This window comes from Oryza glaberrima, chromosome 6 (genome assembly GCF_000147395.1).
Source record: "Oryza glaberrima chromosome 6, OglaRS2, whole genome shotgun sequence".
Classification (NCBI taxonomy): domain Eukaryota; kingdom Viridiplantae; phylum Streptophyta; class Magnoliopsida; order Poales; family Poaceae; genus Oryza; species Oryza glaberrima.
Window position 1 is genome coordinate 5,066,093 of NC_068331.1, and position 24,115 is coordinate 5,090,207.

Genomic DNA, 24,115 nt, shown 5'->3' on the forward strand with positions numbered 1-24,115 from the left:
CGCCTCACAGTCACAGTCGTTGCGTATTCACCCCTTAATCCTTATGTATACAGCACTAGTAGTATTTTAGTCCTTGGATCAAACCTAAATAATGTAGTATTTTGCCATCGAGAACGAGCGGTGTAGTAAAGGAAATCGCGACTTTGACCATGTTCAAGAAAACAAAATCATGATATTTTGAAGAGTGAATTGCATGTTGAACTATGTTTTCTTACCCATGTTTCACAATGAACTAGGTGTTATCAAACATTTTCACTTTCAACCAGCTATAGTTACTTGAGCATGCAATTTGGACAAGAGGCCCACATGTCAGCCAGACCATGTGTGTCTCTCCCTCTTCCCCTTCTCTCTTCCTCCTCAAGACCAGTCCATCCCTATCCCCACTATCACTCCATCCACTTCTCTTTCCAGTCTGCCTTATAGCAGTCTAGCTGCCCATCTGTTGTTTCCCTTGAGCTTGAGCATCTAGATTAGGAGCTTATGACTATATCAAGCACTAGATCAGATCGTGCTGCCTCTACTGTTGCAAGAGCAATGAGCACAATGAGCACAACACATGGAAGAAAAAAGAGTAGCTACGGAGCAGGGCTGTTGAGGCGCCACGACGGTGCAAGTGGAGCTCGAGCATGGGGCATGGAAGGCGGAGGTTAAGCTCAAGCACGCAGCTAGCAAAGGTGGCCACAGATGGAGCTCGAGCTCAAGCTTAGGGGCAACGTAGACAGAGCTCCTCTCTTCAACGCCATTCCCCGCGGCTCTCAATACCTCAGGCTAGTGGTGTTGTGCTCCTCTGCTAGCTTGACCCAATGTCAGTGCCAAAGTTAGAGACGATTGGCGACAGTCAGCAGCTTGATGTAGAAGCAAGCAGTGGCTGAGTGGAAACAGGGGATGTGAAAATGGATAGAGTGGTCTAATGTGCAACCCAAGGTAAAAGACTCTTTTATAAACTGAAAATGTTGGATGTGCCATAGTCCAAAGTGAAACTTTGGTCATAATAACTAGCCCAATATGTAATTCACTCTATTTCGAAACTAACCCACTTTATAGAGAAGCATCATATACTATTTACGGAGGGGAGTATATACTTTATTTATAGTTTTAGAAGCACAAACTAATATACATACATCCTATAAAAAAGGAAATCGATAGAGCATACACGTTCTAAAAAATCTTACAAAAATGATCCCAACCTTTTGGTTAAATAAAATCTAGATACAATCTAAGCATGACCCATCAGTGTCAGTAATAAAAATTCATTAAGAAAAAAACCTTTTCCAAATCAGTAATCTTAGGTTGCATTGTTTTCTCCCCTTTTCTGATTTATACTATCTCGTTTCTCGCACACATGTATGGTGTGTTTTTCTTAAAAAAAAATTCTATATCAAAGTTGTTTAAAAATTCATATAAATGTAAATTTTAAATTTATTTTAGCTAATACTTAATTAGTTATGTGCTAATGAGTCACTCCATTTTGGTGTTAAGGAAAAGTTCTCAACTGGAGCTACCAAAGGCAGACTTATACCGAGTTCATCCATGGATGGGCCCATACACACAGAAGGCCCAAAAAGCAATACGTCTGTACGCTGGCTCGGCCCATTAGACTAACCACCAGACAGCCCAAGTAAACTACAGCCTTCGCTACGAAGGCAGGCAAATCCGGTCCAAAACCCAAACCCAACCCAACGACCAAACCACCGACCGGCCGTTCCACTGCGCCATTCCTTCCTTCCCCCCACCTCCTCGTCGACGCGGAGATCGCTCGCTCGCCGGCGACGGCGATGGCGGCATCGGCGGCGGCTGCGGCGGCGGTGAGCCAGGCGCTGAGGGACCGCGACGTCCTCGACGCCGTCGGCACCTCCGCCGCCGCGCTTTCGCTCGCGGGCTCTTCCTTCATCGTGCTCTGCTACCTCCTCTTCCGCGAGCTCCGCAAGTTCTCCTTCAAGCTCGTCTACTTCCTCGCGGTCTCGGTGAGCGGCTCAGATCTGGAACTACTTGGTTTTGGGGGGTTCTGGGTTCGGGAGGCTAGCCTCGTGATCTGCGTAACTGCGTTGGGTTGCGATTTGGAATTGGGGAGCGCAAAGTGGGGATCTGAGGGCAGTGCGGTGTTCATTTCGCCTCCGATTGAGAAATATTGGGGGTTCACGCCGTCAGTTTAACCAACGGATGCTCTGTTTTTGCTGCTTATGCGTGCGAGCTGAAGCAGTTCTCGACAATTTTTTTTTGTAAGATGTTTGCTATCTGATCGGCACTTGAAGTAGCATAGGGCATGCTCCATTTTTTTTTTTTTTTTTTTTAGTGAACCGTGTGAGGATGTTTATGTCATAGACCCTTACTTCAATGTGGCAAGTGATGTCCCTATAAGTATCCATGTAGGCAATTGTCTGGGAGATCACATTTCGTGCTACTGTCTTCTTGGATTGGAAGTACAGTTGGTTTGTTATCTAATTATCATGTTGGTTTGTTAATATTATTAATTGCTGCAAGACAAGCTGATGTCTCTAATCTCAATTTCTTCAAGACATTTGGAAATTTGTTTGAGAGAAATGATATCACATTTCTATTCAAGGTGTTTTTCTGACAGCTTCTGTCTAAATTGCAGGATATGTTTTGCAGCTTATTCACTATTATGGGGTATGCTTCTGACTGTGTTATTCAAATTGTATTTGATAATGCACGTAGTTACTTCCTGACTTTAAATAACTGCAACTAATGTAGGAGAAAGTGTATTACTGTGAAGGAAAAAACATATTGTTCTTTATTTTGTTATTTTTGGAACTGTTACTCATGATTACCCCTTTTTTTGCTGACTTTCTATTATGCGCTAGTGAAATATTCTTACAGACATGCTTTTCATATTGCAGGGGCCCATCAAATGCATTCTACTGTTTTGCTCATGACTACAGTGCACACTTCTTCTGTGTGGCTTCTTTTCTATGGACAACCACTATAGCGTTCACTCTTCATCGCACCGTTGTCAAACATAAAACGGATGTTGAGGAGTTTGGATCAATTTTCCACCTGTATGTGTGGGGTATGCAATTCTTTTGACCACTTCTCTGCCTTTCTTGGAGCTTGTGCGTGCCAAATTAGCTGGTGCAATATTATTAAGAAGTTAGAAATGCTTGTTGATTTGGTATAGTGCTTCTTTTTCATTTGAAGTATTGACAATTTTGTAGCTGTTTCATCTATTTGAAGTGTATGTGATTGATAAGAGGGAACAAGCGGGAGCATTTTGATTTCTTATATCTAAGCATTATGTAGATTTGATGCACATACTTTTGTTTCTCCTTTTCTGTTATTGTTGTCTGCATTGTTTGTCATCTAAGAACCAAGTATGCAAGTTCCAGTTTCTCATGCATTTTTCATTCCTGTCTGCTAATGTATATACTGAATGGTAGACAACTTAAGACATTTGTTGACTTGACATAATTGCGAACATGTGTTGTAACTCATCCTATTAATCTTGTTGCCCTGCTTGAATTTACAGTTCTTGTGACAATAATTTTCCTTTTATATGTTTCTCAGGAACTTCACTAGCTACAACTGTATTACGTTCAATTGGAAGTGATTATGGAAGGCCAGGCACCTGGTGTTGGATCCAACAAGGAAGCATGGGAAAGGCATGTGACCTTTTGTGTTTTGTCATGAATCAGTTAACTTGGTTCTAACACTGCTAACACCTATCTACAGCTTACATTTGAACCTTATCCATGGTAGTCAGAGTGGCCCAAATTGGTGCTAATGACGTTCCTATATGTTTTTGCTTTCATTTAGTATTTGAGCTGTTATCAAATGATCCAAAACAAACTCCACTCAACAGAATAAGTACTACCTTTGTCTCAAAAAGACTTCATTTCTAGCTATGAACCTAGGCAAGTATTGTCTATATTCATAGTCAGAAATGAAGTCTTTGTGGGATGGAGGTAGTAACATTTATTTATTTGGAATTGCTTACGTACCTTGCACAAGACAGATGGTATCATAAAGTTTAGTGAGTCTCTGAGAGTATACGCATGCTTTCTCTTAGTTTGTATGTTTGACTTTTTGTGCATTGGCTTCTTTCTTTTCCATATCTTTACTGCAATCTATGTCTTCTGTTAATTTGCCATCTTGATCCTAGCTAGACCACTCATTCAAAATAAAAATATTGTCACTTTGTCAGAATTTTAGCAATTGTTCATTATATGTCTTTTATATGCAGGTCTTGCACTTGGTAACCTTTTATCTTCCATTGTGGGGTGCCATTCTCTACAATGGGTATACATACTTTCAGGTTAATCGCATGATAAACAACGCGACAAGGGTATGCATACAGTTTTCTATTTTATATTGATGATAAATAAGGCTTGTATTGAATCCTTGTAAATTCTGCTCTTTTTGCTTATATGTTCTGATTTTCATAAGATAATGGATGAATTTGTAGATGGCTGTTGGCATAAGTGATCGATCAATTCAATCTGACATGAGGGCAGACAAGAAGGTATAAATTTCCTACACATCTCTTCTCATTATGTGTACTGAAATATTTTCCCCTAATGTGCTACTGTATTCTTCCTACTATCATGAATTCAGAGAGTAACTCATTTGATCCTATTATTTTTTTTATACCTCCAGTCTTGAGATGAACTGGAGTATAATACCTTATGTTATCATGTTTGGAGCAAAAATGATGTGTAAATTCTAGGAGTACTTATATTATCATGTTACCTGGATGCCTGGATCAGCCTCGCACCACTGTCTACTGTCTGGTAGCAGATAGGAATGTTTATTTGAGCAGATACAGCTTATTGACTTGTTTTCTTTTGCAGGCGTTTAATCGGTGGGGTTATTACCCTCTCATTCTAATAGGTTCATGGGCTTTCGCAACAATCAATCGTGTGCATGACTTTGCTAATCCAGGCCACAAGATATTTTGGCTCTCTATTCTTGATGTTGGGTTTGCCGGACTTATGGTGAGTATTTTCATCCTAGATGCTAGTTACCCAGTTCTGAAGAGTTTTCATAACATATTGAAACTACTTTGATAATGTGGGTTGAGCCAACCTTATAAGTTTAGGGCTAGAGAAAGAGGCTTAGAGGACTCCACGTATCTTGTTGTCAGTCCTGTTGATAATTTTTTATAAATGGGAGCGCTGGAGTTCCAACCCTACTCTTTCTTGAAACAGGCCTATGAAATTGGTTGTATTTCATACTTAGCCTTCAGTATCCAAAGAATTGGCTCTATATAATGCATAGATGAGTCATGGTCTCGTGGAGTCCTCTTGAAGTTCTGTTTGTAGAAGTGTATTGTTGTTTTGTTTCCTTGTGAGGCTTACCTCAGCTTGAGCTTATCTCACAAAACTTCTCTGGCGTTACATCATCTGTGAACACATTTTCCATGGATTCTAATGCTTCATGGTATCTTTAGGGGCTTTTTAATTCCATCGCTTATGGGCTCAACTCGTCAGTGCGCAGAGCGATTGCTGAAAGACTTGACATGTGAGTTATTTTCTAGACTTTACAATCATCTGTTCCTCCTGTATCACCTCATTTCCGTTTATCATTTACTATATTGGTTTATGCACTATATAACATTTTGTTTCCTGAATTGTCCAGGTATCTACCTGAGAGATTTAAAAGGAGCCTCCCTACTCTGACACGATTTAAAAGTCAGCAAGAAAATGAACTTACTTCTCTTATTGTCGATGCGAGTAACACATAGGAATTTTTCTAGCACACTAAGTTTGTTCATATCTTGTGGGTTCTTCAATCCAGAAAGGGTGTATGACATTACTGTAGAGCCAGATGTTTAGCATTAACCATTTGTTAGCATGTGGAATAGTTCCCCTGCGGTCCTTTGTTGATTGCCTTGAACACGAGCAGTGTAATATATTGAAGTTGCATTGTCCGGAGTACATAAGAGATTAGGAGATAGCCAGAGTTGTAGATACTACTATGACGTTGATCTGTATCCCTTTTTTTTTGGATGTATCAGTGTACCACCCTCTCCATGTTTTGCTTTCATATGTTTGTCTCAAAATACTGGCCACAGGCCACATACGGTACGACTTACTAATGTTTCGGTTCTCCTGAGTCCTAACAGTTGACAGTGTCAAAACGGTTTTTCCCATTGATGATTATTTTCACCTTAGTGAAAGCGTAGTTCTTGTAAACTGCCTCGTGGCCTTGTCCATGGGAATGGAAAAGCAGTAGGCTATTGCTTTGAGATGGTGTTGGCTCGAGCTCTCGTCCATAGTGGAAAAGGAGAAGCGGCAAAAGGTGAATACATGGGGAAAGGAAGGAGGCTGGCAATTGCTTTGAGATGGTGTTGGGGATAGGATTCAACATGTTTGAAGGAAGAATTGAATAGGGCTTGCCTTGCTTAGGAGTTACGGTGTTGGGGATAGGATTCAACATGTTCGAAGGAAGAATTGAATAGGGCTTGCCTTGTTCAGGAGTTACTCGAATATTTCTCGGTCTTGCACACTCTCGTCAACAGCGACAATCGATTTGTCCTCTATTTTAAATTTAAACGTACATTCAAATGAACATCCAGTAAAACTCTAATATAAAATATGATGCATGGTGCATGAACATATTCAGCGTATATAGGGTGATTTAATATAAATTTAGGAGAAATAATTGCCTAAATCTGATGTATGTGCAATTTATCGCGTTTCTAAGATTTAAATTACAGTAAATACTAAGGTTGCTATTCAAATTTAAATTAATGAAATTTTACAGTATGGTGGTGCTAAGTTTGAGTGTACAATACCAAAGAGAAAATTATTATAATCTAACAAAATTTGGTTAACCTCAATCGGAGTTAAAATGTTTTTTATATAATTTTTTTCAAAAGTTTCAGCATTTCTCAGTACAAAAATAATTAACAGAAACCTTTTCTCAGATTTAATAATTTGTTTATAAAAGAAACTAAAGCGCACTATATAGAGTACGTTTTCCTACAGGGAAAACGTTTTCTAATTGTGTGCATCGATTTAAAACAGTGGGTGAAAGGCACTCCTCTAATCATTCGGCCAATCATTAAAGTTTCCAGAAATTACATATAGATCCTATGCCTACCTATCAGTGTCTTGCATTTTTTAAAAAGGCACTGGGCCTCTTCACTTTGATATCATTTTCAACCATATTATTTTTTTTAAAGTTATTAAAAAAATATCTATATTTAGTTTGTTGTTAAATTTGATAAATACATAAGAAATTCTGCTAAAATTTTAACAATATTATCATCTTATCAAAATTTTAAAATAATAAAATTTAGTAAGGTTTATTTAAAATAACAAAATCTGAACAGCCCCCTATCTTTTCCTCCTTCAACCTACAGGCAGCTCGATGGGCAGAGAGGCGCGGCGACTCGGGAAGGGCTCGCCGGCGACGAGCGGCCGCGGGGATGGCTCGGCCGAAGGCCGTGGAAGCTATAGGAGGTCCTTGCGCACATCCTAGAGGCGGTGGCGCAGCCGGGGGTGGCTGGAGGCGGCGAGCGCCATGGCCGGCAGTGCAGGCGGTTCGGGACGGCGGCGGGCAGTGTGCTACGGCGAACAGTGGCTTGATTAATGGATAGGGGAGGGCCTAGGGACTACGAGGAGGCTTACTCCTTGCTTGATTCGGGGCGGAGGTGGTGCGTGACGGCGCGGCGACGGGTTCACGAGGCGGCGGACGGCGGCAATGGCGGCGGCGGCGCTCCGGCGAAGGGGGTCTAAAATTAGTTGATGAAATGGGTTCAAGGGGCTCCCGGGGTCATGCTGGCGCAAGGAAAAGGAAGGGGGCTCACCGATGCGACGGCTCGATGGTGTAGGTGATGGCGGTGGCTCTGTTCGGCCGGCTCGGGGGTGCGGTGATGGCGCGGCCGTTCCCGTCGAAACAGAGAGGTTAGGGCTTCGTCTAGGGATGTTGGAGAACGAGTGTGGTGTGGGGAGTCAGCCGGCGCGAGGTCTCGATTTATAGGCGAGGGAGGAGCGAGAAGCAGGCGCGCGCGGTTGTCTCGCCGTTGGTGCGCACGGGCGAGGCCGACGGGAGACATGGCGTGGGCGGCCTCGGCGGGAATCGCGGCGGAAGGCTGGGGACGCAGCCTTCCCAGAGGCTTTTTGCAGAGGGATGGCAGCGGCGGTCGGGGTCGTCGTGTCGCGTCGTCGCCTTGGGCAGAGAGGGCGGCGTCGATTGGCCGCGGCAGAGCGGAGATTGGCTTGGTCGGCATCGGGCAGAGGTAGGGCAGAGGGCGGCGGCGTTGGATTGGCCACGGCGGCTGCGGTGCTCGGCGCCTGGGCGCGGCAGGGGCGGCGTCGGCTTTGTGCAGCCTTGGCACAGCGGGAATCGCGGACAGAGGGTGGCTTGGTCGTCTTGGAGGCGCTGACTTCGGGTTGGCACTCCAAATGTTCGACGAAATGACCACAAGGGGGAGAGGTGAAGAGGAGAGGGAAAACTGAGAGTCTGGGAATTTTTTTTTTCAGGATTGTTACAGAGCTCAAAAGCTTGTGCCAAAATTACTGGAAGTTAGTGTAGTCATGAACTTCATTTGGTGAATTTCTGGGATTTTTCTCATGTGTAGTTTATATTGTTTTGAAAATTCATACAAGTTCACTGTTTTTATTTCAATTTGTATCAAATTTAGGATGTTTTCGTCTTTTTGATTGAGATGAAAAACTTGTGAGACTTAAGGAAGGTTATTTCAAGTGTGTACCACTTATTTCAATTCTTTTTATCCCTCTTTGATTTAATACTTCAACATTTTTTTGTTTATATCTATTGCTTGCAAATACATTATAAGATGCATGAAAAATCCAAGAACGCCAAAAATAAGTTCAAAAGACAAAGAAAAAAAAATCAAAATCAAAATCAAAATTTTCCTAAGTTTTTCTTTATTTTCCTTTTTTTCTGACTTCAAAGAATTCCGGGTACGTTACAAAAAGTTCATTTTTATTAAATAGGGTGACGACATGTCAATACTTTTTATCATATGATTAGGAATTCATAAAAGTATAAGAGATAAAATAAGTAAACACATATCTACACTGTTCTGTTTTCAATACAACTTATCTGTTGCACTTCTTATACGAGCTATTTCAATCGTCAATTAAAAACCTTATTAGAAACATCAAAATGACATCCTCATTTGCTTGTAGTACTAGTTCTCCAAGTAGCAGTGCTTCTAGTTTTTCTCTGGCTGTGGCCGCTAGCTTGTTCGTTGTTACCCTTCCTGCTGACATTCTTCTCGTCTGTCCTCCCACCAGCTGCTACTTTGTGCTCGGCTAGTCTCACTCTCACATAGTCACCTCAAGGCGGCGGCGGCGGCGGCGGCGATGGTTTCACTCCCGGAGGTGGCGATTGTGGCCCTCTGCGCCGCCGAGGGCTGCGCGAGGCTGCTGAAGCCTATCCTTGACTTCCTGGCGAACGGGATGAGCCCCAGCAGCGCCGCCGCCGACGCGGCCATCGTCGCCGCCCTCCTCGCCCTCGTCTTCGCCTACCTCGTCTGCGTCTTCCTCGTCTACCTCTCCGTCACTACCCCATCGGCGGTCGCGGCTGCCGTGAAGCTGTCCATTGTCACCGCATTCACGCCGGTCTTCGCCAGGCCAGCCATTGCCTCCGTCGTCGTCGTCGTCGCCGGCGGTGGCCTCTAGTGACAGTGAGCGAGGTAATATTTGCTGAGGATTTTGGTTGAGCCTGAACTAAATCCCAGCTAAATCCCCAAATCCAAACATACAAGAGGTGGGGAAAAATATTTACTACTACTACAGATAGTTCAGTACAATAAAGTGATAGTATCAGATACAACGAATTGGAGTAGCATGTAACGCCATGGATTTACAATTGAAGCACTCTACAATCTACTCCCTCCGTCCCACAGTATAAGGGATTTTGATCTTTTTTTACTTGTAACGTTTAACCATTCATCTTATTCAATTTTTTTTACAAATATAAAAAATAAAAAGTTGTGCTTAAAGTACGGTAGATAATAAAGTAAGTCACAAATAAAATAAATAATAATTTTAAAATTTTTTGAATAAGATGAGTGGTCAAACGCTACAAACAAAAACTTAAAATCCCCTAGTTTGGAGGGAGTAGATTTAAGGGGACCATGCGTGCAGCCATGGACGGTGGCTGCTATAGCTATGCTATCCCCTAGTTTCCTAACGAGGCATTTTCCTGCTTGGCCTTGGGGGCGAAAAGACACCACCCTGATGAGTATGATTAGTCAATAATGTATTGGACAAAAGTTCCATGGATATGCAATGTGAAATTTCTCCTTTCTGAAAGTTAGTTATTGTCACTCCACATCGTGTTGTACGTTGGATTGGATGGTTTCATTTGCATTCAGTTGAAGCACGTACTGGCAATTCGTTCTGGAGAATAAATTGGATACCCAAGCCATCTTCTTTGGGAGACCGATGCTCAAAGGTCTGAGAAATGCACTGTTGGAAGATGGAACGGACAGTGGCGTGAATGTTTAGAGATCTTTTTTTGAATGGAAAATGTGTTGGGAGTGCTAAGGACAAACTAACATCCATTATTTAATAGAGAAGAAAATGGTTAAAAAAAACCTACGCTGCCTGCCAGCTGAATAATGGATTGCAAGTACCGTTCTCGTTTAGAGATTGTTTCAAGGAGTAAAAAAATCCGTAGGAAAAGCGAGAAGTAAATATGAATGTAATAGGCATGGATATTCTCCCTCGCAGGTACTACCACCAAATGATGCTCCTCCCTAGCAGATACTATTACCAACAAAAGGAAGTACTTACAAATTCTCTCTGGAAAAAATTGCAAGTGTGTAGAAGCAATACTTTTCCCTGCCAATGTGGGGGAGACAGGTGTTCAGTGATGCTCTGAACTGAAGCAGATTGGTCTCGGATGGTTGTAACTTGTAAACGCGCACATGGTTGTGTATTTGCGCGTTGCGTGGTCGTCTACGACGCAAGTTGCTAGGAAAGCGCTCACCATTTGGTCCGGCACCCCCTGACCACGCCGTAAGCTATCAGCATATCAAGTTCATTGGTAGTATTAGCAAGCAGCTTAAGTTTCTACAGGGGATTAGCTGTCAAAAGTAAGATTTTTGGGGAGAGACGCTTCAAAAACTTTCAACAGGGAGAGTTCAATCTGGGTGACAACCCAAGTCCTCTCAAGTAGAAATTTAAGTGGGTAATTCCTCTGTCAGTATAAAAATTCGCTTGCTAATTAATTTCTCACATGTTAATATAAAATTAAAAATAAAAAAAATTAAAAGTGAGATAAACGGGTAGAATAATCCCGCTTGACTGTTATGCTTGCATTCCTACTCTCAAGCCATCTAAGCATCCAATGGTGCACCGTGCACCCTTCACTTATCTCTAATTTTTTTTAATTATGTGTTTGATGATATTCTCTCTCTTAAAAAGAGTGTTGATAACTTGATACGCTCTTTTTTTTTAAAATTTACAACCCCATGTCTATCTCGTATTTTCCTCGATTGAAAATGTTACCATAGTGTCTCCATTCTGAGATGATTTACGTGCGAGGTCAACACGGAGCTACTAGCAAAAAATTCAAAGGACCGTACTCTACTCTCTTGCTAGTAGTACTCCCTCCCTTACAGATTAATCTATTAGGTTATTCCTAAATTATCTACATATTTGTATTTATTTATTAGATCTATTCATTATTTATGCATTGTAGTAAATAGACATTGATGCATGCATCCATGCACACAAGTATTTATAACACACATGCAATATCTTGATTTGCTATTGGCTAAGAAATATTTGGAATGGTGTATGCATTGAGTTTGTTGCTAGAGTAAATATAGTATGAGAGAGTTATTAGTTTTTTTTTGTCTTGATGTACCTACGAAATATGTATATCAATTTAGAATGGAGGGAGTATTTGTTAATGCTGATGAAGAGCAATAAATGATATTTCTAAGGGCCTATCTAGGTCCTGTTTGGTTCCATGGAATAATGTTTAGCCCTCATCTTTTAGCCTCAAATTAGCCCTTAAGGATCCAAACATGTGGGCTAATTTTGAGCTCATGTGAATTAGCCCCTCTCAAAACATTAGCCCCTCCAAGGGGTGCTAATGGAGCTAATTTTGTGTGGGGACCATAAAAAAACAGCTCTCTCTCTCCTTCTCTCTCCTCTCTTTCTACTCTCTCTCCACTTTTTAGCCTTGAATTAGGCCATGGATCCAAACATACCATCCTAGGCTAATAGTGTTTAGCCTACCAATTCGGCTAAACATTAGCTCTTAAAATTAGCCGTGGGCTAATCTTCCAAACAGGGATATAGTAAAACAAATACCTTTCCCCTATAAATAAGCCCTCCGGATGACTCGAGGTTCTACCTCATTCCAGAAGGAGAAGCAGGAGAGAAATCGAAGGCGGCCGGAGAGGAGGGAGCGGAGGAGAGGAGGAGGAGGAAGAGGAGAAGAAGGCGGCCGGAGGAGGAGCAGGAGGCGTCCGCGGAAGAGGAGGAGAAGAAGGCAGCCGGAGGAGGAGGAGGAGGCGGCGGCGGCGGCGTCGGCGGAGGAGGAGTAGAAGGCGGCGGCATCGTCGGAGGAGAAGAAGAAGAAGGCGGCGTCGGCGGAGGAGGAGGATTAGAAGTCGGCGGCGTCGTCGGCGGAGGAGAAGAAGAAGGCGGCGGTCGGACGAGGAGTAGAAGGCGACGTCGGCGGAGGAGGAGGAGGAGTAGAAGGCGGCGGCGGCGTTGTCGGAGGAGGAGAAGAAGAAGGCGGCGCCGGAAGAGGATTAGAAGGCTGCGTCGGCGGAGTCGGAGGAGGTGGAGGAGAAGTCGGCGGCTACGTCGTCGGCGGAGGAGAAGAAGACGGCGGCGGCGGCTGGCGGAGGAGGGGGAGGAGGAGGAGGATTAAAAAAAAAAAAACTTTGCTTCTGTCGCGGTAGCATTTTCTGCATCGCTGCACGCACCTTGTCCAATTTCTTCCCGGTCTTAGCTCGATCTCCAGATTGTGTCCATACCTAACACAAATGGCGTCCCACTTCGACGCGGCCGCTCTTCTTCTTCTCTGCCTCGCGGTCGGCTGCGCCGGCTTCCTGGGCCCGATTATCGAGGCCCTCGAGAACGGCTCCTTCACGGGCAACCGTGCCGTTGACGCCGCCGCCGGCGACCTCCTCCGCCTCGCCCTCCCCGCCGCCTATTTCACCGGCATAATCCTTGTCTACCGCCGCCTGATGAGCATCAGGCGTGGTCACTTTGATCAAGTGGCTCTCTGAGTCGCCGGTGATCGTGAGCTCGGCCTTGCTTCTGCTTGTGTCTCTCTGCTTGTGTCTCTCAATTGTCATAGTCTCGTTATTTAGGGATTCTTTGAGATTTCTGTTCAGGTTTGAGAAGGATTTGGGTCTTAAATCTTAATCCCCTGTGGCACTATCCGAATTCATACGGGGCAATTCATCAGAGGGAAAAGCCAAGAAAGAAATTAGAGCACGGCCAAGTCACAACTCACGACCAAATGCTTCGTATGGAGAGTGAGTAGTATAGATTTGCTTCTGAATAAAAGATTTGACCTTTCAGGATGTCCTTTCTTGGATTCACAAGAGAGTGCTCCTATCACGGCAGATCTCGAACTTTGTATATTTCATCAAGTCGTCAGCATGATCCAGGAAAGAATCTGTTGTACCTATCACTGCCAAGCTGGTCCGTCCATGACAGTATGCTGATATGCTCTGCCAGTGACTAGGAATCTTGGGCAACCAGTATGCTCCGGCGAGGCATAAGGTGGCACATGGTGACATGGAACATTCCGGTCCTTGCATTGAAATCAACCAGCGACCTCCAGTGTGCTTGATGGGCCTGAAGGAGAAGAAGAATCATGCACCATAGAGTTTTCTGTAAATTTATCATGTACAGCAATTTACAATCAGCTGAGTGATTGGTTTTCTTTTCTCGCAAATTTCAGTCCTGCAAGGTATACATTTGTTTTCAAACAGTTGTGCCTTTTCAAGTCGTGCTACAAAGCAGTTGTGTGCTCAGTTGCAGAAGATGAGTGAAATGATAAAGAGACAGAAAAGAAGATAAAATTAACACTGTTTTTCTCCTCTTTCTTCCCAGTTAAGTAGTAAATAATCTTGACCTTTGCAAGTACAGAAGGAACCTTACTGATGACTTTTCCCACAAGTGGGAACTGAACAAATGATATGTTCGACAACAAACCATGGGCTTTTCAAAACCGCATCCACCTCAGCTTGGACCCATTCTTCCGGCCCTGTATGTTTGTTTCTTGACAAATGACAAGTTCAGGACCCATTCTCACTGTATGTTTCTTGGCATGAACTCAGTATGAATAGTTCTCAAAATGAAAAAAAAACTTGGTATGAATCATGTAATATTCCCGGTATGTATCCTGTAAGAATCTTAACTGCTTTACCCTGTGATATTTCTGGTAGGTTTTCCTGAAAGAATTGTAACCATGCGCCGATGCGCGCTATTCCAGTAGTCTGGTGCCCAATCTCCATGCCAGCATGATCACAAAACTCCTCTCTGCATGTCATTCATTTGCACTTGGACATCTAATCTCTGACTCAAAGCTCTCTTCTGTTGAGCCTTGCTCCTTCCATGTCGTAGTTCTGTCCAACGGCTGCCACTGAAAACCGGCCACCCATTGATGAAGATACACAGCTCCCATCTTGAACCTGATTTCCTTCTTGTAGTCTAGCTAGAGCACATGTAACTCAACTGGCTTGCTTGCCAAAGCTAATAGGGCTACATTGGAACGAATGAATTTTACAGGAATCTGTTAAAATTCCCGCAAAAATCCTATAAAATTCCTCCGTTCCAAAGTAGGCCTAACTTTGATCTTAAAGGGAGCAAATGAAAAGCCGCGGCCATCGAAAACGGCGAAGCGCAGGAGCTATCTTCTACAGTGGGCAAGCTATCTCAGCGAAGGCACAAGTTTGCAAAGCAGTAAGCACCAGCATCAGGCCAGCAACACATATGAATCGATGGAGCAGCATACATATGATCGCGCGATTTATATATGCGTGTGAACGGAAAGCCGGCGATTCCTTTTCGATAAGGAAAAACATGGCGCGGCAATGGCGACATCTACGCCGAAATCGTTGAAAGATAAGCACTAAATACAAGTTTAAAAAGGATTATTAGGCCTTAAGAATAGACGCAGGAAGTTTCGTGGAAGTTGCGTTCGTTGAAAATTGGACGCCGACTCCACTGGCGAAGTTTCGCGGAAAGCCCTGGTGGTGGAATTTCTGTGGAGGCTGGCCGGCCGGCGATGGGGACGAAGTTGGTGACAAGATTTCAGTTTGGAGTTCGGACGAGGAGAACGAACCGGACGTGAGGGGCGAGAAACTAGGCACATCGGATCGGAGGCTCAGAATGGTCCTTTGCGATTCTATAATTTGACTAAACTTTTTTTTTTTTGCGGGGAATTATAATTTGACTAAACTACTCCTTTCGTTTACGGGGATCACGTTCTAAACTGCACAGTTTTTTCCAAATATTTTATATGTAAAAGTTTGTTTTAAAATTTAAATAAGCTTATTTTATAAATTTATAATAATCAATACTTCCTCCATTCTGGAAAGGTTGTCGTTCTACGGCTCACAAAATGTCTCAAAATGATGGTCGTTTCAGCTCTGGGAGCTATTTGTTTTTGCCTTGGATTATTCTGGACCACTCATTTGAATTGAGTGTATGCTCATTCATTCTAGCAATAGCTGATAAATGGAGGGTGGATTGCTAATTTGCTCTATAAGCTAATTTGTGTCAGAATGCTTGGAACGTCAAGCTTTCCGGGACAGAGGAAGTACTCAATTAACAATGTACTAACAGCTCATCTCATTTCACATGTTGCTCAAAATTTTAGGCAAGCAGCCTTAGTGAAAGGGTGCACTAGTTGTGTTTTTCCCTTTTTTTTTGGGTAATGTATGCTTAATGTGTATGCAACAATTGATCATAAGGGTGGGACCTAGTACAGGTAACATTAGTTAATGCCAACTCTACAATGGCTATGGTTGTGAAATAGAATTAAGGTAGACCTCACAAGGTCCCACTAAATCTTAAAAATATTGCTTCTCATCTGCTCCTAGTGAACTAGTATGAACAATGAATCAATAAAAAAAGTATATTTTATTCTCTTATGTGCAGGCATCCTATTTTAATGTTTTGTAAAAAGATATGAGAGTAAAGTTAACATTCAATTTTGAATGGGTTATAGTTGAGATAATATTTTTTATTCTATTTTAAACTTCAGAGATCTCTCAAAAAAATATTTGAGATTGCTTTCAACATTGGTTATGATTTCATTGCAATTACCGTAGGAACACATAGATTGTAAACTAAAATTACTATGAAACTGTGAAATCTTTACCACTATTTTACATGCTGTGAACTTATAGGTACGCATAGCACATATCTTACCACCATTACCACAACCACTTCTAGGACATTTGGATGAGCAAGTCCCTCATTCTCCATTGCTCCACTTACTAAACTATTAAACAATACATTTCGTGCAAAAATATTTGTGTATAGAAGTTTCTTTTAAAAAATAAAACAAATATGCAATGGTTAATAGTTACGTAATCACTTCCTAATGACTTTTGTAGTTTTTGTGCCGTGGAAAATCTCACCCGAGTTGCTGAACAAAAGTGTTCTTAAACAATGTGCCATACTATGCTGCAAATGGGGCTAAGGTGTTACGCATAAGCTATTTCTATGATACCAAAGGCTAGACATGCTTTGTACGACACGATATGATGCTCGGATCATCTACCCTTTATCTGTTATTTGACTAAAGACTACAGTGAATTTAAGGATGGATGAGGGAACGCGGTCAGGTCCCTAAAAATAATGGCACCATCAATTGGTGCATAGGGCATCTCAATATTAAAGTTCACTGATCATGTGTAATTTCATAGCAAAAGAGAGAACTTAATTAAGTTTTTTTAAAAGGCATTAGATATATAACCATGTATAATAATTGTTCTATCCCGATTTATGGGAAAAAAAAAAGAAAGCCAACTGTTTTTCTACTCTTACTTCGAATTTATAGGATTTATAATTTTGTTGAAATACCAAGAGAAGTTCTAGATGTCTTAGGAGGGATTAGAGTGTGTTTAATGGACTTTGAGTAGATTTTCTCAAAATTCTACGGAGTTGGCCCCGTACTTTGATGACCATCCTTTTGAATGTTATTGCAAATTATTTTAAAAATTGGACATGCAAATTAAGGATAAATTGAAGATCGGATGATTACCCTATTAAATAAACTAGGAAGGAAACCCGCACATCTGCGCGGGCAATTTATTATTATTATTTTATGAAAAAAAGTCATATATCAACATAAAATACCATATATTGTCTCATAACCTTACTGTAAAAGAATAAAATATTTATACCGTGAAATAGACCATAGATTGTTTCAGTTATATGTAAACTTACCTATTATCATCCTTTGTAAACATAATATGAGTAATATGAGTGTTGATTTTTTTTCTTATATTATACCTCTAACTTACCTATACATGTTCATGGGTAATATACAAAGGAATACTCTATATTGTCAAAATTATTTGTACTAATTGTTAGCATAATTTATATGAGAACAACATAATTAAAAAAGATAAAATATGGTTCCATATGACACTTTGGATTGTACATATGCATGTAAGGTTTTTCTTGCGAATGGCAGTCTCTCATATCTACATACTTTTTCATGTTTTTTTTGACAATTATTTCTCTCATAGGAGGTAGGGTCTGTGTATGTGCATTCATAGGGTGGGTGTGCATATGTTTATATGGCCGTCTATGATTGCCTTTTACATTGTTAGTTAAAAAAAATACTTTCAAGAAAATTGGCCAGGGTGGCATGAAGCAGCGCTATGGCAGCGCGGCTTCTTCGTCAACCTCGCATAGAGTGGTCGCTACATATATGCATAATTTGAGGAAAACCTTAGGGCTACAAAGAAAAAAACAGAAAATTAACAGACGGGGTGGACCATATATGCATTCTTCTTTTTGTTTTGACATCTCTTGTGTATGCACGTGCATATAGAGGGATTAGCTGGTTCTTAGGAGCGAGGGCTTACCGGAATCAATCTAATTTAATGGTTGAAAATAATGGATTCACCGGTTTAAGTGCAAATCGATGGCTATATGTTTTGTTTTCCCCTATATTTTTTTTAAAATTTTCTTCTATTTATTAGAGCATCTCATGGCATCTTCAAGTGTTTGTAGGAGTATAGGAACACTATTACTCATACTCACAATCTACTTGTAGTCAACTATTGTTTATTGTGATTTTGTGGCAATCTCTATTTACCTATGATTTATTGTTAATGGTTTCCCAGTATCATCCTTTTATCTTTGGTGCTTTGATGACACACGTGTTTACTGCATGTAAACTAATTATTAGGTGCATTGTGCAGCCCAAGCAGTTGAAAACATATATTTTTAAATCATATATTTTTATTGTATGTTTTTTACCATATTTGTGGAGTAATAAATTTTATTTTTCTACTATAGAAAATACTATTAAAAAAACCATCTAATTTTTAGGTTTTATAGATTTTCTTTTTACTCGCATAAGTATGTAATTTTTTTCAAGTAAACAATACCTTTTTAATATTTTTTTATCATATGTATGTACCTTTTTTAATGAACAGTATCTAAAGTTTTTTTTTTCAATTGTGCGTGCCTACGTAAGATTTCTTGAGATTTCATTTTTTTTCCGCATGGTGCGTACGTACTTGAGGTTTTCCTTTTTTTTCGTGTACGTACGTGACGTGATATTTTTCTTTTTTTTCGATTGTGCGTAAAGCAAAATAGATCAAATCTAATGGTCTAAAATAAAGGGTCCACACTAATTTAAATAAAAATCGACGGTGAGATTATAAAATACCACGTGACAATCTAAGAGCGTTTATAGGAACGTCATGTGGTGGTTTAGGAGCGTTTCTAGGAAGTTTAATGGAATTTTAGTATATAATAGATAGATGCATGGTAGTTCTCTTTCTCAACTGACACCAAAAATATTTCATCGTCTGTTAGATAAAAGGTAGATTAAGTGCAAACATACATCATCTGAGTCATGCTCCAAACATTTGTGGATGGATGTGTTCACTTATACCAGCATGCTGTCTAATTGGTACTCATGTTTACTTTCTTAGTAACTGTACACATGACATGCAAGATACCTACGATGTTAAATTTGTGCAAAGTAAGAAATATCGGTGTTATTTTGCGATTACTTATAATAGCGTCAATCTATCTATTATATTATTAAAACAGCTTTGAAAGGAGGCATCACGTTAGCTAGAAATTCCCATATTAATCGGAGAAAAAGAAAAAAAAGTCCAAGTAGAAATACAATCTAAAAATAGCTGAAATTCGGAATTAAAAATATACAATATTGAAAGAGGAGTTCATATAAGAACCCAATACGAGATTAATCAAAATTCGGAATAAAAATAAAATAAAATCCAAAATTAGAAAATAAAAGGAGAGTCCAAGTAGGAACACAATTTAAAAATAACTGAAACTCAGAATTAAAAATAAGGAATATTAAGAGAAGAGTCCATATAAGAACCTAATACGAGATTAGTTAATATTCGAAATAATAATAATAATAATATCCGAAATTAGCAAAAAGAAAAAAAGAGTTCAAGTAGGAATACAATTTAAAATTAACTAAAATTCGGAATTAAAAATAATCAATATTGAAAGAAAAATATATAAAAGAACCCGATACGAGATTAATTAAAATTTAGAATAAAAAACAAAATAATATCCATAATTAGAAAAATTAAAAGAGAGTTAAGTAGGAATACAATTTTGAAAAAACTGAAATTGAAAAATAAAAATAAAAATATTAAAAGAAAACTATACTGTATTAATTAAAATTTGAAAAAAAATAAATTCTGAAACTAGTAAAAGAAAAAAAAAATCAGTTAGGAATACAATTTATAAATAACTAAAATTTGGGATAAAAAATAAAGATTGTTGAAAGAAAAAGACCATCTAAAAAGACATAATGAGATAAATTAAGTAACATGCCTATAAAGGAGTAGAGCGGTTGCGGTTGATACGACATATAAAAACTGTTAATAAAACACCAAATAGAATCCTAATAACGATTAAAAGGAGGAACGACAGGCATGCCGTGAAGCAAACGGGCAAGGTAGTTGCCGGGACTTTTAGAAAGTAAAAAAATAAATCCAATTGATAATCATATTCGATTTTTAAAATCTCCATGACAATAAAAAGGAGAAGCAACGGGCGGGGTGTATAGGAGTATTGCAGAGCCGCCGATGGTTGGCGGGACTTCTAGAAAATAAAAAATGAATTCCAATAGTAGTTATGTTCAATTTTTAGGATCCCAATGACAATAAAGACTAGGCGGTGGATGGGTCATAGAGAAGTATAGTGGCATCGTTTGACGAGACTTCTAAAAATTATAAAAAATAAAACTCAACAAGACAATAAACTCTAAAAACAACAAGGCCCAATTTTTAAAGGTTTGGAACTTCTGAAAAAAAAACCAATGATAATCATGTTCGATTTTTAAATCTCAATGACAATAAAGAAGGAAGGCAGCGGGCGAGCCATAGATAAGTACAATGGCAGAGCCACTAACGGTTTGGTGGGACTTCTAGAAAGTAAAAATGAACCCGAACGATAATTATGTTCGATTTTTAAAATCCCAATGACAATAAAAAAAATTGGACGGGCCGTAGAGGCGTATAATGGTAACGTTTGACGGGACTTCTAGAAATTATAAAAAGAAACCCAACATGACAATAAACTCTAGAAACTATAAGATCCAATTTTTAAAGGATCCAAGGAAAATGAATAGAAATAGTGATAGATCGAGCAAGCAAATAAAGAAGGAGATGACAGAAGTAAGTGGAAGCAACTGGTGTGACTTTTAAAATCTATATAATTAGAAACACGAGGATGATAAGGTTTGGTCTTTTAAAATCTTAAGACAACGAGATAGCTATTTAATAAATTTTAAGTAAAATTATAGTAAAAAATATATGATTTTGTTTGGGTGCTAGCCGCGCAATTGCGCGGGCCACCCAGCTAGTTAGGTACATGACATAGTGATCACTAAATTAAAGATGAAATTAAGGGAGGGTTTTTTTTTCCCTTTATCAGAATTCCAACGTTTTCATATTTTTACCTCAAATTTTTTTAAAAAAATTCAATGGGTTTTAGGTATATAAACAAATCCATTGAAAAAAAATTAGATGGATAGATTTGTGGAGCTACGAATATCCAGTTTAAAAAAATCATGGATCCAAAACTATTAGAATCTAATGGGCAGTCGTGACTCAGTTGCTGGATACATATGGATATATACATGGCACTAATATTTGGGGGTATAGTAGACTGAACCCTACATATTAATGGTTTTATCGGAAGAATGTAATTAATTATAAACAGTAGAAGATATTCCATAAATATTTATGGTATAGCAGAATACTTTATTTTTTTATAATCCCTAAAAAATGGATTTTGATCGGAAAAAAGTACTTCGCATAAATATGAACTGTTTTGATTTTGCGAATTGTCTTTCATAAACTTTTAGGAATCAGTAGCAAAAGGTTTTTTTTTTCGTGTTAGAATATATTTTTATTAGCATTGGAACATGGCCAAATTGCATTCTATAGGACGCTTGTTCCTTTTGAAAGGGAGCGAACACAAATACACTAATCGAACATAACAGAAGGTTAGGAGTAGAAAGATATTGTTCAGTTCTGATTTCTCGGATGATCGAGAAAAAGTAGAGTGGACAGCTGTGATGCTTGAGAGATGATAAAACCCAGTTAATCGTGAACTATATACGTATGTTCATCTCGAGGACTGCAATTTTGCTGCCATGGACCTGCAGATTGTTTGGAAACTTGGAGAAGCTGTGGTGCCATCACTGAATTAACGTGAGTAGTAGCTGATACATCTCTTGTACAGATGGGAGCACCATGCCGGTCAACTGGTGCCACATCATTATACGATGATTTCGATTTTACCGACAGCGGAGAAAAAAGAGGAGAGGATGGAGGGTGGCCGTGCCCATAGTAAGATGGAGGGGATCAGAGTTTGTTTTTATGTTTTTATGTGTTAGAGATAACATCTTATCATTGAAAATAATGGGTCCGCCAATTTAAGTGACAATCGAAGGTTAGATTTGTTTTTCTTCTTCTTAGAATTTTTAGTATTTTTTCTAATTCATTAAAATGTCACATGGTGATCTAGGAGCGTTTGTAGGAATCCCACGTGGTGGCATGAGAGCGTTTATAGGAAATTTAATGGACTTTTAGTATATAAAGATAGATATTTTTGAATCCCACGTGGTGGCATGAGAGCGTTTATAGGAAATTTAATGGACTTTTAGTATATAAAGATAGATATTTTTTTAAAATTACACAGTACGCATGAGAGCGTTTATCGCTCCCATGGGAAGTCGAACCCAGAACATCAGGTGCTACTGAAGCTTTTATAACCATTAGGTTAGAGGCTCTTTCGCATATTGAGTATTAGTATGAGTATGAGTATTGAGTATATTAATACTCAATATTTAAAGTGTTGCATCTATTGTTTAAGGTTATCTTTTTTACATATTGAGGATGCTCTTATTTATGTTTAGGCCGAATTCGGTATATATCTAATTAATCATAACCATATCTTTACTGTTCATTTTGAAGAGGTTTTTTTATATATAAATGTAAGTCATGTCTGAACACAGGAATCAGCAATTATTCGATGTAAATCACACAAGGGGTGTGATAATTGGAATGATGTGATGGAAAAGTGTTGAAAGTTTATGTGTGTAGAAAAATTTTGATGTGATGAAAAAGTTAAAAGTTTGAAGAAAAAGTTTGGAACTAAACGAGACCAAGACCAAGGTGCTAACTAGTTCAATGAATTGGATCGCCTATGAAAGCCTAGCAACCGTGACACAGCAAATAAAGATACGAGAAGGATATGGATGCATGGATGATGGATGGTGGACACCCACTGGGCAGTGGGCACTGGCATCTTGACACGCAGGTGGGTGATCATGTGTCAGCGAAAAATTCCATTGGAAAGTTGAGACAATTTTGAATTCTATGTAAGGGTGTGTTTAGGTCGCGAAAAATAAATTGTGTGTTAAATCGGACGTTTGACCAGAGGTTGGAAAGGGGTTTTCGGATATAAATGAAAAAACTAATTTCATAACTCGTCTGTAAACCGTGAGACGAATTTATTAATTAGGTCTGTAAACAGTTTACATATGTGAGTTAATGTAGCACTTATGGCTAATCATAGACTAATTATGCTCAAAAGATTCGTCTCATGATTTTTATGCAAATTGTGCAATTATTTTTTTATCTATATTTAATGCTCTATGTATGTATCTAAATATTCGATGTGATGTTTTTGGAAAAAAAATCTAAATAAGGCCTAAATCAAGATTTCAATGTCACACAGTGTGCAGTCAGTACTCAGCTGGAGCACGTACTGGTGCCTGGTGGACCGATTAGGAAAAGAAAAGGACGAAAAAAAGGTTTAGCACTGTGACCGTGAGGAGCATCAGCAATGGGTATCTCAGACCCGTATCCCTGCTCACGGCGTCGGCGTCCCGTTTCTGAGCCGTCCCTCAGCGTGGGTGCGCGTTTGCTCGCAGAGGGACGCGCCCCTCGCTCACTTTTCGCTGAGACACGGCGCGAGGGCGCGCGTTGGCTAGGCGTGTGTCCCGTGGACACCGCTCCCTCCCCCAAATTCCCCCTTCCACCCCTCGCCGCAGCGCCTGGACACCCCTCCCCCATATTTCCCCTTCCACTTCCTCTCCCTCCCGTGGACATCGAGGCTTCGCCTAGAGAAGCTTCTAGAAGCTCCGGTGGGGAAGCCACCTCGAGCGACACGCGGCGGCGGGCAGAGCTGGAGAGGTGGGGCATGGCAGCGGCGTAGACCCCGCGACGGAGACGACGGCCATGACCCGGCGATGACCTCGCGACGGAGACGACAGCGATGACCCTGCAACGGCAACGGAGATGACGGCGATGACCCTGCGACGGCGACAGCGCGACGGGCGGCGACGGCGCCCCCGACCAGATCTGGCCACCGCTCCCCGTGCGCCGCTTGCTGCGGGAAGGTTGGCGACGACGGCGGCGGGAAGGTTGGCGACGATGTGATGGGCGGCG

At 40.3% G+C, this 24,115-nt stretch overlaps 1 protein-coding gene across 1 annotated transcript; it reads left to right on the forward strand.

Moving 5' to 3' along the window:
- The first annotated feature begins 1,692 nt into the window (after positions 1 to 1,692).
- On the forward strand, positions 1,693 to 6,105 carry LOC127775537 (G-protein coupled receptor 1). Its single transcript, XM_052301789.1, has 9 exons — positions 1,693 to 1,964; positions 2,597 to 2,628; positions 2,859 to 3,028; positions 3,523 to 3,617; positions 4,199 to 4,300; positions 4,421 to 4,477; positions 4,806 to 4,949; positions 5,405 to 5,475; positions 5,593 to 6,105. The coding sequence occupies exons 1-9, from the start codon at positions 1,776 to 1,778 to the stop codon at positions 5,696 to 5,698; spliced, it is 966 nt and encodes a 321-aa protein (XP_052157749.1). The 5' UTR covers positions 1,693 to 1,775; the 3' UTR covers positions 5,699 to 6,105.
- Positions 6,106 to 24,115: the final 18,010 nt, after the last annotated feature.